Genomic DNA, 16,233 nt, shown 5'->3' on the forward strand with positions numbered 1-16,233 from the left:
AACAAAACAACTCCTCTGAAGGCCAAAATAGACAGCAAGAGGTTTATCATGAAAGTTGACTATTGGAAACCTCCATTTTTGACTTTGTAAAGGTTTAGTCTGAAGCAGCCAGGCTTCCTTTTCCTGGTTTGGGGAGGTAGGGTAATTTTCTTTTTTTTTGGAGAGGTTATACCAGAACTTGGCTTTGAAAGCAGGCCAAAGACCAAGTCAGACTGCAGAGGTAAGAACAGGAAAACAGTCAGGGGGAAGGGGGTGATGGGACCCCTAATGATGGGCTGAGCAGGGCTCTCCCTCCCCACTATCCCATTCATCCAAAATGATCTCATTTTCTTCCTTTCCCCGGAAACCTTACTACATCTATTATTTGAACTTGCACATTATAATACCAATGGTTTCATGTATATGTGTAATCTAGCGAAACCAAACAAAGGACCAGACAGAGATAAACTGTAAGACTGACCCTTGAAAGCAGATCATAGATCTGAGACACTCAAGAAGGGTCAGGTGGAGGAGAGTAAAAAACAGGGGAGGAGGAGAGAAAAGTGGAATGTAGTGGAGGACTGTGGGCACTTTGGTGGTGGGAAAACTATGGTGACCACACCTGAGAGGAGAAATCCTATACTGTGAAAAAACAAACAAGGAAGTGAAAAAAAAAAAAAAAAAGCAATGCCCTGGGTTACTGCTGCTGTCTCAGACTAGCATCATCCTCTCCCTACTGTCTTCAGCAGTATATCCTAGAATCTCATGGGGAACTTCTTTAAAACATGGATTCTGTTTGGGTTAGGGTTTTGGTGGAACCCTAGAAATCTTATATTTAGTAAAGGCCTAAATAGCTGCTTTATTAGTTAAGTTTGAAAAAAGCTGATATGCAGGCTACTGTAGTATTCTAGGTCACGTTCTACAAGGTCACACCCACTTCCCCAGCCCTATCTCTGCCACCCCCTCAAATACCCTCCTCCAACTCCACTGTCTTTATTGATCAACTGTTACTCACTGGTTAGCTGAATCCTGACATCCTCTCAGGTCTTCCTGTCTGCCTTCCTTCCTCTGTGCCCACCCCCAGCTCTTGCCATACTCTGGGCATGCTTTGTTAATTGATCTAAAACATGAGCTCTAGGGCTGTACCGAAGGCAGTCTTGACCCTAGGCATTTGGGCCAGGCTAGGCTGGGTGATCTCCCAATATGTGGCATGGAGGGAATTAGACAAATAAAGGGTATGTGGCAAAAAATTTCCAGCCATCCAGGATTATTTTTAAAAGCCCAGAATTTCTTCTTTTCTTATGCCCACTGATTTGAGAGTCTAAGTGATTCTCTCATCAGGAGTTCGTTCCATGAGACCCAATTTATGGCTGAGGAGCTTTTGGGAGAGTCAAGTAAAGTGGTCAGTATAATTAACTAGAGGGCAAGAGATTGCAGGCAAGACATTGCATTCCAGTCTTAGCTGTGCACAGATGTTTACTGACTCATGCTGCCTCGCTATGCAGAAATCTCTACCTAAGGTGCTGGGAGAGGAGGCATGTGGGCTGAGTAATTATAAATGCCTTTCAGAAGTATGGAACTTAAAATAATTTCCTCTTGTAGTTTTTCATAACAACAAGTGCTTGTCTTTAATTCTCACAGAAGACATCAAGGACTAATGTCACTGATGCTTTCAGAAGAATGAGCCTGCTGGCAGGTAAGATACCCAGATGCTCACCTTGAATGGGAAGAAAAGGGCATTGAATTGATCAGGACACAAGGTAACAGCCTGTCTGATCTGTACTGGTGAACAGGGAGAGGGGTCAGAAGAACATTCTGTCTCTTGTGACTGGATTGCTGTTGGAGAGAGGACTCACCTTGGTGAACACAGATCTCTTTCTCACAGGATAAATGAGGAGTAACTAGGATTGAGGCTTCCTGTCTCACTGTTAGCTTCCTAATCTGCCACCTGCGAGATATCTGAGGAGCAGAAAATGTAATTTTGTCTAGTTTTACTGAATAACAGTCTCTCCTCATCTTAAAAAATATATCTAATAAAGTACTCTAACATTTAAATATTTCTGGAGTCCATCTGAAATTAGCTCAAGCACAATTTCCATATTTTATATGTACCATATAAACCTGTCTTTGTGTTTAATGGACGCTTCATGCTCACTGATAAATCTGAGGAGCAGGAGACGGGGCAGGTTCCTGAGAGCTGGGAGAGAGCTGATATTGCCGGTGCTGTCTGTGGGCTAATAAAGAGCACTGTGGGCTTGAAAGACTGGAGCTGCTCTGCTCTCCGGTGAATATGCAATTTTTTCCAGCCAGATTAAGGATTCATTTTGTCCTTGACACAGCATGAAATTCAATCTGTGCCTACTTACCCTACAGAAAACAGCCTGCCAGGGGTCGTGCTAAGATTTTATAATAGTACAGGCAACAGTCTTTACTAGTAAAATAAACATTTGGAAAATTGTATTTCAGAATCGCTTTTCCCTTCACCCCCCACCCCCAACCAGTCATGCAATTCTGGTTCAATGAAATGCAGCATTTAATATTTTGGAAATAATTTTTGAACAGATGGGAGAAGAGGCAGGAGGGCAACCTCTATTGCTGTCCCTGATGATCTCTCTACCTCCCCTTCTTTTTCAACAAAACAACTCAAGCAGTGCTTGTTTCTCTTTTGAAAGGAAAAAAAAAAGGCAGCAGGAAAGTATTTTCAGATTTGTTCTTTGTTTTTCTTTAAAATCTTTAAATTTGAGGTCTTTTGTGTGACATGGAGAGTTCATTTTGAACCTGACTTCTAAGGATGTATTGGAGAGAAGCAGAGGTTGTTAGGGAGGGAGGGAGGGAGAGAAACATTCTTTCTGCCTCCAGTGGAATGAGGCTCAGAACCTTTGTTTCTGTAGAACCAGGAGGGTGATTCTTCACACTCTCTTTATTGGACGACAAATATCTTTCCAGATGAACACACTTCTAATCTAATTAGCTGTAAACAGCCTCTCGGGTGCCACACTGCTTAACTAGAGGTTGGCATGAGTGAGAGGAGAAAGGGCTGCTATAGGAGAGAGATTCCAGGCCAGGGTGCCTCTCCATGGGTACAGTTAGATGGTGATGCACTGTAGGAGTGTTCTGTGCTTTAGAAGGAGACAAAAGGAAAGTAATGTTGAGAAGGGCAAAATGACCTATAATGAAGTCATGAATTCTTCCAAGAGCACCTCTCCTCTTTCTAGACAATAGGATCACTTGGGCAACCATGCTGAGAGTTCTGACGGGTCCTGGTGGGTAATAGGCATTCCCACTGTCAGACTTGGAGTGAGACCCCCAGTTGAATGTTTACTGTGGGACAGCTGGTCCCACTATGGCACCTTTCTCTACAGACCTTGAGTTCATGGAAGGATTAAGGGCAGGGTCAGGGCTCAATGGGTACTCCCTCGTTTCATAGTCAGAACAATAGATTCAAAATCTCTGTCTGCTGAAGAGGTAATAGAAAGGTCTCCTGGCTGCATTTTAAAAGTGGATTTCTGCTTTCTTGCCTTTTTCTGGTCACTTTGGGAAGGATACCTTGAGATAGAGGAGGAATGTGAGGAGTAGATCCGGCATGTGGTGAACAGCAGGCACTGAGGATGAGGCAGGCTCCAGGGTAATAGGACACAAGGAAGGAGGTTCTATTGGGCTAAGGACATGCTGATGGCCAGCTCAGTCTCTGAATCCACTAGCCCATGAGTTTGAGTAATCAGCACCAGCCTCAGACACTGTTCCTGGACACTGGCCCAGTCTTGAGCCATGGAATGATTTCTGGTGCTTTCGGCCTCCTGGACATTCCTGCTACCCTCCCAGGGATGACTTGGATTGACTCAAGACTGACTCCAGAGTTCAAGTGGCTTCTGCTGGGTAAACACCAGTTATTTCTGGGTTCCAAGCTCACTCCTTATTCTCTGCTCTGTAGTACTGAGCTGGATACTGCAAACTACACTTCCTATACCCCTCTGTGAGGAGGCACCTGCCAGTAGAGGTGCAGTTGGGAGATGGGCAAGCAGAAGGGGAGGAGGAGGTGCTATCCTCTGCCTTCCAGGTAAGTTTGGCATCCTCCAGAAGCTTTTAGCCTCCTTTGACACTTCTGGCTCCAGTCTCTCTGTGCCCCTTAGTAGTGCCAGCTGCAGCTGGTCTGCATGCCCTGGGCAGTCAGAATACAGACAATGCCAAGATCCAAGCACCAGCTGTACCCTTTCCTCTAGCTTGAGTAATAGCCCATTTTTCCTTCCCAAGTCCTGGGGTCAGCAGCTGCTTCTTGCATTTGTTACTCTCTTATTACCTCAACAGTCTTCCTTTTGTTCTAGCACCTAAGTAACCAGTTCCCTATATTAAATCTAACATCTGCATATCCAGTCCTCTCTATTAAACTCCCTTTGTCTGAACGCTCTTATTTTCCTGACTGGTCTCTGCCATATGTTGGCTCTCCCTTTGGCTAGGAATCCAGTTTAAAAGGGTTGGCCTGCTGAGTTAGCCAGAAGGTTGGAGGCTCTCACCTTTTATGGTGACATCATTAAAAGATTCAAATGTTAAAACCCACGGGCTGAGAGAATATGGGGATGCTCACCTCAGCAGAATGGGTACGCTCAATTAATGTACTCTCAGGGGAACCTCACACATCCCAACCAACTCTAGAAACTTGAGCTGTGAGACAAGCCCATGTCATGATTCTTGATTTTACCCTGAAACATTCCATCATAGAATACCTCTTCTCTGACATTAAGAGATGTGAAGAATTTGGAAAATTCACTGCAGAACCACACAAACACATCTTTCTTTTGTAAATCCTCAAAGTATGAACATTGGAGGCAGTGGAAAAACTGGATGGTGGTGGTCTATAAGTATGATCTAGAAAGTAAAATTCCAGAGATTTTTGAGACCCTCAAAGAAGGTTTATGAGATCACTACTTTCATTTTAAAGACTTGACTTGCCTCTTCATTCTAATTCACCACTGAGAGCAAAAACTTTAACATACTTAGACAAACTTTTACATACTTAGGTGACATACTTAGATAAGGAAAGATGGAAGGAAGAAGCAGCTATAGAACCCAACTGTCTTCTAGTGAACAGATATCAAGGAGATTCACAAAAATGGAAATAGTGCTACTCTTCTAATATACGTATTTTTGTTTGTTTTGGAATTTTTTTTTTGCAATGAAAATATTATTCATTACTGTGTTTCTTATTGTTACTTTAAGATGAATAGATTGTTGAAAACCTTTTCAGGTTTTTTTTTAAAGATTTATTTATTTATTTATTTATTTATTTGTACAAGCACTGGGTACAGTCAGAATTGCGGGAGGGTGAGAGAATTCACCAGAGTCAGAGCAGGGAGCAGAACAGACAGAAGGACCGAAGTACACTGCTGAGGGAAGCAGCGGGCGTGGCAGGAGAGGTCTGCGCGCCATATGGGACCCTTGCTCGGCGCCCGGGGATCAAACGGGTGCTGCAGAGGCTGCGGCAGCTTTGCAGCCCAGCGCTCAATCGCTGCGCCACCAGGGGAGGCCCAAAAACCTTTTCAGTTTTAATTTCTGTGATGGTAATTATTGATAGATATAGCCTGCAAAACCCAAAACTCTTTGGACTCTTCAGTGTTTCCAAGGACATAAAATAGAAAATGAGACCAAAGCATTTGATACCTGCTTCTCTGTGATGTGGAGAGGCCCTATTCAGACCACCTGGAATGATTAGAGCCAAAGTATGGAGAGAAGAGAATGAACATTCTTTTTTTTTTTTTTTTCAAGTTTTCATCTTGTATTTTGTCTGTCGTTTGATTTAATTTATTGTTCCAGTTATAATAGCTTTTTCTGTAGTGATAAAGCCTTCCTGTTTAAAAAATAAATATCAGATTCTGTTTCCTGATTCTTTTTTAAATTTTGATCGATTGTGATAACAAATATATTAACACTACTTCAATTAAAAATAAATAAATTAAATAAAAACTAAAGATAAATTTTCAGATTTTACTTCCAGGAATTACTAATTAAAATTAAAAACACTTTAATGTCATTTTATACCTAATGCAAATCTCTATTCAAGTCCTAGCAATTTAAATTCTCATTGGTTGTCAATGAACATGTCTGTTTCACCACATTTTTGCTAAAAGGAGGGCTTTATCAGTTTTAAACCATTGCCTTTTTGTCAGCTAATAAATGACATTGCATTGTTGTTTTATTTTGTGTTTGGTTATGAGTGAAAATGAAACTATTTTTAGATTTATTGCTTGTGTTTGATTAAGAAGTTATAAGTTTGAATTGATATGCAGGAATTAAAAGATTATTAGAGGATTTAAATTTTACCTCATATGTTTTAAACATTGTTCTAGCATTTCTTTTTTTCCAGGAAGGCATTTTTCTGAATCTTCATATGACTGAGAATAAACTTCTACAGTTCCTCATGTAAGAATAATACCTTGGCATTTAGAGCATTTTTAATACATAATTCTTTCTCAAAACTCTGTTAGAAGCCATTTCACTATTTTCTGAAATTTGGTGTTAAGAGATATATCTGAAGCCAAGTACAGACCCTGGTGCTTTGTTGGGTAGAATGATGGCAAAACATTTCTTTATACTTAGAATAAAAAGAAAAAGCAGGACAAGATGAGGAGAGGGTTTTAGATTCTGGCCCAGTGCTCAGTGAGGAATTTGAACTAAAGGGAAGATTTCCTCAACTCCAGAAAATTACCCTTGTTTATTTGGCTACTGCTTCCTCTCTGCCTCAGGTGCTGTCTTCCTTTGGGTTTCCTCTTCCATCTCTAGGATCTACCCTGCATGCCTCTTACCTGAGCTCCAGAATTTCCCTGCACATCCTGTTTTTGGTATTATCAGACTTTCTAGTCAGTTTTGTCATTGCATTTTCCATGGATACATTGGGGAACTATTTTTTTTCCTTTTTGATTAATTTATTTTCTTACATCTTTGTTAAATTTTTGTACAATATTTGATTTCTCCCCTCAGGTGTAGTCCCCGCAGTTCTCTTACCACCACAGCACCCATGGTCTGTTGCCACAGGCCCTGTGCTCTTCCCTCCATTGTTTTGGTCCCTTTCCCTCCTCCCCCCCGCTGTAAGCTTTAAATCTGTGACCAGCTTGCAAATTTTGTCTTTTTCCTGTCACTTTGGCTTCTCTATGTTCTGCATAAACTTGAAACCATCAACAACAATGGGGAATACTTGTTTCACCCAAAAGTAGTCTTCCTTGATCACAGTTTATTCTTTTTATAGGTATAATATTCTCTCAATTATTGTGGAGAATCTGAATTTAATATTTTAGAAAATGTCATTCTCTTTGCTATAGCAAGCTTTTTTCAAAAGAGCACTCTTATTTGGGGATCTCTAGTATTTTTAAATGCCCAGATGGTTCCCTACTTGCTTAATCTTACAAAGGGAGGTCTATATGCCCAGTTGGGGGAGGTTCAATCAGAGAGCATTTAGGTTTATATCTGATACCCTTAGTCTGAAAAGGGGTGAAGAATTTCTAATTTCTCTGGATTAGACTTCAGTTTTTTGAACCACACCTAGAGGTGACTGTAGGACAAGGCTCCCCTTTGTGCCAAAGTTTCCTATCTACTGGGCAGGGTCACCATCCCCCTTGTCTAATGGATTGGATATTCTTGCTATGAACCTGTTATGGCAATGTCCCCTCATTTCTTACCACATTGATTGGAATGAACTGAACAAAATGGCTGTGGAGGCTCCTTTTATGGCTGACTTTGCTGAGCAGGGAAATTTGCACCTGTTTGAAGTTGGCATCATATTTAGAGGGAGCAAGGGGAAACCAACACAAAGGCTGGAACATCCGGGATGCTGGCTGCCAGAATTACTTACCAAAGACATCTGCGAAGCTGTGATCCATTCGGGAGCTATGTGAAAATGAGCCCCAGCTGAGTCTCCCAGCAAAATGATTCCCTTGGGCTGTGAACCTAGGTGGCACAATTTATTTGCATTATTTATGCATTCAAGTAGTGTGGAGCCTCCAGATTGGGTAGTTATGAGAGCAGACACCCTGGTGTGTATTCTGTGTACAGCGCATCGTAACAGTGATGCATTGCCACTTTTCACCAGTTGGAGAGTGAGGGGCATAGCATTTAGGAGCTGAATGAGATTTCTAGGCCATCAAAACTGCTAGCTAAGCTGTACAGATGCAGGTATATTTCCTAGCTCAGCATAAAACAAACTGCTATGTGACATACTGAGTGAATGACGGATAAATAAATGAATCAAAACTTTCTCTGAATTCAGAAATGTGCTCTAAATTTTGGTTCTGGAAATTGCTTTCTTAGAAAACACTATTCTGTATAATTCACTTTAAGAATTAATGAACTCATGGAGCCATTTTGATTTTTCAAAGATGTTATGGCCCTTTAAAGTCTTTAATATTTATATATATACAAAAGCACTAGAAGGATTGATTCTGACTGATTCATGGGGATAAAGGGATATAAAGGTCTCTGAGCAGCCCTGTGTGTTTGGAGGTTATAAATCACTTAATCTGATTCTGAGACCCATCTATACAAATCATTTACCTGCAGGTGATGGATATACTCTCCCAAATCCCTTAAGATTCTCAAAGAATCAACCAATGTCCCCTGGAGACAAAGACAGGAACATTCCTTCCTTCCCACTCACCCCCCAATTATGCCAACCTCCATGACAGCTAGCACTTGTCCATGTAAATGGGAATGCCCAGGATATCCAAGAAGTCACAGGGTGTTGGGATGTGGGAAATACAGTAGGTTTTCCACAGTGACACCAGAGTATCATACCAGGAGTTCACTTAGATCTGAGTTTATATATTCATTAGGTTTTCAAACTGTATAACAATGCATTCAGATTTCACATTTTCTACCCCCTTTCTGTCCCTTTAAGAGCTTAAAAACTATTAGACATTAAGTTGATTGAGGTCAAGGACTGAGTCCATAAAAACTCAGTACCAAATATAGTCCTTGAAGCAAAATAGGAAAAGACATTCGGGAAATATCTATTGAATAAATGAATGAACACAAGAATGAAATGCTTCTTAATGTTAGAAAAAAGCATTGCTTAAACATAGAACATTGATGCTACCATAAGACATTTGAGAATCTCTAGGCATCAGCAAGAACTTGTTTTCAGTGATATGGGAATTGTAGTATATTTTTGCTAACATAATTGGTAGCCCAGATGTCTGTAGCATTTGGGCATTTAGAATACAGAGTTTTTGCTCAGCTCTTTTTTGGGAACTCCTGATGGTTATAACTTGGAGGTCTCCCTCAAGTCAAGATAAAAATCTGGGTTGACACAGGACTCTGTCAGTACAAGCTCAGATGCCTGCCCTTGTAGTACATTGAGGAGGATATGGGGAAGATAAAAAAAATATAAAGACCATCTCTGCTTGTTTTCTTATTTGGAGAAATGCTGGATTTCATTTACCCTGTTATATATCCTACAGTGTTTTCTAACATTACCATTAAAACTTCCAATCCTCAAAAGATGCAATTAAACAAATTGTTTTGCTTCCCCCCTCCCAATTCTGTTTCCTTTTTCTATAATCTTTTTCATGTTTTATCCTGATTGGTCATGAAAATGAAGGTAAAGTGGTCAGCAGTATGTTATAGCATCAGGCACTTGTTCAGTTGGGTGGTCTGTTCACTTCAGTTTGTCAGACAAGAAAAGAATATTCTATTGTAACAAGCATACTGACTTTTCAATTCATACCTTCACAGAATTTTTTCTCATATGGAATTCCATCTTTTGGATCAACACCCTTTAAAAGAGAAATGATAAAATTAGCAGCTTGTTTTTAAACTTATGAGACACATGCACCAAATCTTTCCCAAATGGCTTTAAAAGTGCAAAGGCAAATGAGTAGATAAAACTCCTTAAAATCTCTTGAGCCTGTAATGCAAAATAGCAACACTCTATGTGAGCGCAATGAGCTTTAAGAACTGGGTTAGGTATAAGAAGAGATCTAGGAATTGGGCTATCTTGTTCAGAAAGATGCGGGGCAGGGTTTTAGAGTGCTGGGAGTGTCACTCTGAGGAAGAACCTGAGGGCCCGTTGAGTGACTGGGGCACAAGGTCAGAGCAGACTCAGAGGTGACTGACCTGGGCTGCATGTGACAGCCCCAGTGATGGTTTTGTCCTCCATCCTGACCCTAGTAGATATTTAGCAATGTCTGGAGATATTTTTGGTTGGGGAGAGTAGGAGTTATTGGCATTTAGTGGGATGCCAGGGTTGCTGTTCAACTTCTTATAATTTGCAAGATAGCGTCACCAACAAAGATTTATTCCACCCAAAATTAATATACAGTGGGAGTATTTATGGAAACTTTCTCCTTTTCGTGCACACAGATAAATGAAGCAAATCTTAAGAGGCAATTTATCTTGAAGTTGGAGAATCTTAAACTTCAGGGCTTTTCATTGTCATAATTGCTGTCCTTGTGAATGCGGGGGGTGGCTGGGAGCTATTGTGTTTAGGTGGAAAGAAGGCAGACTGTATTCATATAGCACTCTTTTTTTTTTTTAATAGAGGCATGCTTTATTTATTTATTTGTTTGTTTGTTTTGTTTATACATGCACTGGGTACAGTCAGAAGCAGAAGCGCGGGAGGGTGAGAGAATTCACCAGAGCCAGAGCGGGGAGCAGAGCAGGCAGAAGGACCGAAGTACACACTGCTGAGGGGAGCAGCAGGCGGCAGGAGAGGTCTGCGCACCATGTGGGACCCTCCTCCAGTGGCCGGGGAGCAGCTGGGGATCGAACCGGCGCCGCAGAGGCTGCGGGCAGCTTCGCAACCCAGCGCTCAACCGCTGCGCCACCGGGGAGGTCCTCATAGAGCACTCTTGCTAAACTAGAGATTGCATAAGAAAGTTTTCTGAATTTACAAGATTCTGGTAATTTGTTAGGATTTCTTCTGTTGTTCTAGTTAATCATTTACCTTCTTACCTGATTTTGTATTTATAATTTGGTCATCCTCTTCTTCCGAGGATTCCTCGAAGCATATAAGCTTAAGACCCATAAAACTTATATCTGCCGCTGTTGCTGTCTCCAGATAAGTCTTTGATTGCCTTTCCTCTTGCCTCTTTTCCTCTACCACCTGAATGCTGCAAATCCATTATTCCTAAGGAACTGGGACACCATTACTAGGTGACTCAAGATGTGGGTAGTGGTGTAACCAAAGAGTCATTTCTACTTTGCCTGACTAGCTTGATGAAATAGATAGAAAAACAAGAAAAAAAAAAAAGAAAATGGTTGCAGTGAAATGGTAACAGCATGCAGTTGCTCCAACAGCTGTTTGGGTTGTAGTAAACTTTGCTAACAGCACTTGCTATTTAATTTCACACTGCTCAGAGCAGAATAAAGGGACTAGATAGGGGTGACTTTAGCAAGGCCTAAAAAGTGCATGACTGAGAGAGACTCTACTCTTGCTATGTCACTGATCTTCTTCACAAGTGATTGTCAGTCTATTCCCTTCTTCCAAACATAGGAGAAAGAATTTTTTTAGTTTGTCATCATCTTCCTTAGGTCTAACTAAAGCAAATAGGCACTGGGCTTTTAAGGAGGGCAGAGAGTAAGAGAACAGGGGGTAAATTTTAATTTAGTGACTTACCCAAATGCCATTACAGTTAGAATCCTGATGTACATCCCAGTTGTCTGGCCTAAGGAGAAAACAACAGCATTGGTCTTGGCATCTACTTGTCAGTGAATGTGAGCTTCATGAATGAAAGAGGGCTACACAAAGTGTCATTGAAAGACAACCACACACTACTGTGTGTTGTGGCACAGGAAACCTCCACTCAGCTTCTCTGCCATTATCTTGGTTTGAAATGTTAGTGAGAAACCATGGACCAAAGTCATAATGAACTATCTTCATGGATCTGTGTTGTGGAACAGTATTGATGAGCATAATGAACAAATCTGTGGTAAATTTTATTTAGATAGGTGAAGCTGCTAAAATTATGCCTCTAAAATCCCAAACATCTGGCAATTTAATGCTTCAGTACTGTAGTCACAGCTAATATGAAGGCTGACATACCTGTTTTTTGAACTCAGCAAGATCATCAGCCTGATACTAACATGTGACATGTGCTCCAGCCTCTGGAGCCTGCTCCTCCAGTGGCTACTGTTTCTGGGTTGATTCCTGTACAGAGGACTTGTGCAGGAAGCTGGATAAATGTCCACAGTAGTCTGTTTATAAGAAGAGGCTTATTTCTGTTTTGCTTTCCCCCAACATGATGCAAAGTGCATGGTGATTAATAGGTATGCAATGAATATTTCTTGGACAAATGAATGAATGAATGCTCTTCTTTTTGCACTGAGTTTTACTTCATTCAGGAATGGGGGATTCTTTCTTTCTGTAAACACGAATCTCCTAGATTCAGCAAAAGAATATATTTCCTGACTCTCTTTCAGGAGGTAATTTTCAAAATCAGTAACCAGCAGAGACAGTTACCTTCTGCCCGGGTATGCCATCTTGTTGCTGTCATTACAGTCTCTCCCTCGCCAATGATAGCCCCGCAGTGTCTGAAATTGAAGAACACACACAGAAAGGGTTTAGATCTGCATTGATGTTATTATCCAAGGTGAAGGTCAATCAGGGCTGTCTGAAAGATATTGACATATACAGCTTTTAGTTTAAAGATAGCCTTGGAACATTACAAAAGACCATAAAAATTGATGTAAGATTTGATAACATGTAAGATTTGTTGTGTGAGGTGAAATGCAATATAGTACCAGAGCTGATAGCAATAGTAGTGTGTGTACATGTGTGATACTGGGTGTGCCTGTGCATGAGTGTTTGTATAAATATGTGTCTTTATCTGTGCATTTAGGTATGTGAATTAAAAAAAAAATTCTAGCCAAACTGGTTAATTATATAGATTTGTTGTATATTTGACCTGTCTATTTTGAAAATATTCAGAGTTCCATAATGTCAAAGAATGTTTTACTCCCTTCATTTCCAAGTAGAATATCTGAGATTCCACAAACTAAGGGGAAGTTTGTGATATCTGTGCCTCACTTATTTGCTTTCATAGAGGGTATCCTGGCATCCTAACTACTCTAAATCAAACATGCACACATGTATAACTATACATGCTTCTAAAGAGTGTGTTGAAGTAAGTATAAGAATTTCCAGAATAATTCACAACACCTTCCAAGATAACTGATTCCACTGGGAATGACTTTGGAAAATAAAAATCATTCCAGACATAGATCAGGTTGATGTATTATTAAAGTTGCCAAAAGTTCCTTAATAATTGTGAAATGGTATATTATCAAATTAAGAGGATATTGAGATGGAATTCAATCTTGTTTTATGAAAGGAAAGAAATTTATAGGAAGTGATGCAATATTCAGCAAACATCTGGTTACTCTTAATACTCACTGGGAAAACACTGTATTTGTCTGAATCTACATCTTTGAATGGCACAGAATTTTTTATAGACCTAGAAAAAGAAAAGAAGACAAAATACCTGGTGAGCTAAGAAAAATGAAGCAGTTGCCTTTGAAAACAAATACAGACACTTTCAGATCTTCAGTTTTGAATTTATGTGACAGAGCCCATTTAAAAAATAAAAGGTCCTGCTTGGTATTTAGAGTGCCAGCCAAACTTTGCCAATCTCTGACTTCCACCCAATAGAACTACTTTCTCTCTGATATTTCAGTTGGCCCAGATGGGGAAGCAAAAGAACAAATAGTTTTAGAGGGAACAGAATATTAATGTTGAGATCCCTAGAAAAAAAGAAGACTGCAATTTTTGTTCTAGTCAATGAGTTCAGCTCAACAGATTGAATTTGTGCCATTTTACACATAATGTGATGGAAGTTTTTCCTTAAAATCTTACTCTTTTAAACCACTTACTCTGGGACTCTTGAAGCATTAAGTTGTCATTAGTTAGCAACTGTCATTATATCTATTAATAGCTCTAAGGTTTCAGATAAAGCATTTTGGATAAGGCATTGGTGACTTTTATTAAAATTGTTTCTCATAAATTATATGTATATCTGATACCTTGTATATCCTTAGAGGCAATTGGTTGTATGTTGAAAATTAATTATTTAGGGGGGGGCGGAGCAACATGGCGGCGAGGAGACGCTGCGAGTAAGATCTCCCATTAAAAAAAGTTAATAGGGAGGAAAAGCGGCAGGTCCCAGTGAGAACTGGGACACGGAAGATAAACGGACGACTCCAGCAAACTGCCCAAAGAAGAAAGTTGCCATAAAAGAGGACGAGAAGGGAGGGAAGCGCAGAACCCTGCTCCCCTCCCCCGCCCACAGAGGCGGCACTCTCCGACCGGCAGAGAGGAGGGAAACAACAAACCAAAACGCCCAACAAGAAAAACGGACGCAGCAAGCGGGACTGTGAGTGGAAAGGAACTATTTCAGCCACCACACCCCGTGAACGGGAGCTGAGGCGAACCCTGCAGGATCCGCCGCGGAGGTGAGCTCCACGCGCCATTAAAGAGAGCCCCGCCCACCAGGAGGAGACCAGCACCAGCACACAGCCCCGGCCGCCCGGTAAGCTTGCGCGAAAGCGGTGCTCGGATTGCAGCTGCCCAGGTCCCTACGCCTGCGACCTAGGCTTGCGGGGAGACGGCGGAGGCCCTCCCTGAGTGAGCAGGAACAAGGTGCCCAGGCAGGGGAGCGGGATTCAAAAGGCGCCATTCCCGCGCCACTGATCTGGGCTACAGCCCGCGTCCTGGAACTGAGGGCTTTGGAACTGAGACCCGGGGCACGAAATTAGGGGCGTGGGTTCCCCACGACGGTGGGGCACAAGGCAGACACAGCACCCCAAAGCCGTTGAGGTGTACCCTACCATCCCCGCTCTGCTCCCTGTCCCACGGGGTGGAAAATCAGCTCCCCAAGGGCTCTAGGAGAGATCTCTGGCGCCACCTAGCGACTTGACCCCAGCACAGGCTACTGAAGGAGCTAGTGGCCAGCTGGGGAGTTAGCCCACACCGGGCCCCTTCCGAACAAGTAGTCTGAGCCCACAGGGAGAGCGAGCACCCACAGCCGGGGCAGACCAGGCGCGCAGAAGAGTGTGCCTGAGACCAGAAGCGCAGGGAGTGTGTCCCACATCACCATTTTAGAACAGGGACATTTCTTCAGTAAAGACTACCTGCAGAAGGCTTCCTCAGGAGCCAGAGGTGAGCGGGGGAAGTTCGCCCACGCCAGACCCCCTCTGGCCTGCAGTCCAAGCCCAGAGGGGAGCAGGAACCCACCGCCGGGGCAGACCAGGCGCACAGGGGAGTGTGTCCCCACATCGGCATTTTAGAACAGGGACCTTTCTCCAGTAAAGGCTGCTTGAAACTGACAGATGACTCCTGGAAGAACCAGAGGGGAACAGAGAAGCCCACCCAAGATGCCGGCCAGTCCCAACAACACAGTGTCCCAACGCATACGGCAAATTAGAAAACAGACAGTAGGGAGGAGAAGAACCACACGCAACCTAGCAACTCTCCAGAGAAAAAGCACACCACAAAAAGAAAGCCAGCCCCCAGATTGCAACGACAATAACTTGGAAGAATTTCTGAGCCTTCCAGAAAGAGAATTTAAAATTGCCGTGATTAAAAAACTGACAGAAGTCATAAAGGAAAACAATGATAAGGGAAAAATAATCAACGATCAGAAGAATGCAATTGAGTCCCTAGAGAGGGAAAACAATGGTCAGAAGAAAGAAATTGAGTCCCTAAAGAGGGAAGTAAAAGAAATGCAGGAGATCAAAGAATTAATGGAAGAACTAAAGAATTCTGGGAAAAGCAATGAAAGCAGAATAGATGAAATGGAAGAACGAATAAGTAATCTTGAAGACACAGAAATAAAAAGAACCAAAACAGAAAAGGAAAGGGAAGTACGAAGGAAAAAGAACGAAGAAAGACTTCGGGAACTATCTGACTCCATGAGGAAAGGAAATATAAGAGTTATAGGAATACCAGAAGGAGAGGAGAGAGATGTAGGAACAGAGAAAATATTCAAAGAGATAATTGAAGAGAACTTCCCAAATGTGAAGAAGGAGCTGAAAATTGATATACAAGAAGCAAGAAGAACACCAAACTTCCACGACGAAAGGAAAAATACAGCAAGACACATAATAGTAAAGCTCCCAAGAATCCAGGACAAGGAAAAAATAATGAAGCTGGCAAGAGGGAAGAAACAGATAACATTCAAAGGAAAACCAATCAGGCTGACATCAGACTTCTCCGAAGAAACACTACGGGCAAGGAGAGAGTGGAGGGACATAGTCAACAGACTCCAAGAAAACAGA

The 16,233-nt window shown here is 41.8% G+C and overlaps 1 protein-coding gene across 1 annotated transcript in view; it reads right to left on the bottom strand.

Annotated features, from left to right (window-relative positions):
* The window catches only part of AOAH (acyloxyacyl hydrolase), a gene marked incomplete at both ends in the record, with an annotated part of 147,038 nt that overhangs the window by 61,720 nt on the left and 69,085 nt on the right, over positions 1 to 16,233 (bottom strand). The window contains 5 exons of the mRNA XM_084230605.1: positions 7,820 to 7,914; positions 9,689 to 9,737; positions 11,579 to 11,627; positions 12,422 to 12,492; positions 13,355 to 13,415. Coding sequence (XP_084086731.1) covers positions 7,820 to 7,914; positions 9,689 to 9,737; positions 11,579 to 11,627; positions 12,422 to 12,492; positions 13,355 to 13,415 — 325 coding nt within the window. The remainder of the gene's footprint in view (positions 1 to 7,819; positions 7,915 to 9,688; positions 9,738 to 11,578; positions 11,628 to 12,421; positions 12,493 to 13,354; positions 13,416 to 16,233) is intronic.

Source organism: Talpa europaea (assembly GCF_964194135.1).
Source record: "Talpa europaea genome assembly, chromosome: 3".
Classification (NCBI taxonomy): Eukaryota; Metazoa; Chordata; class Mammalia; order Eulipotyphla; family Talpidae; genus Talpa; species Talpa europaea.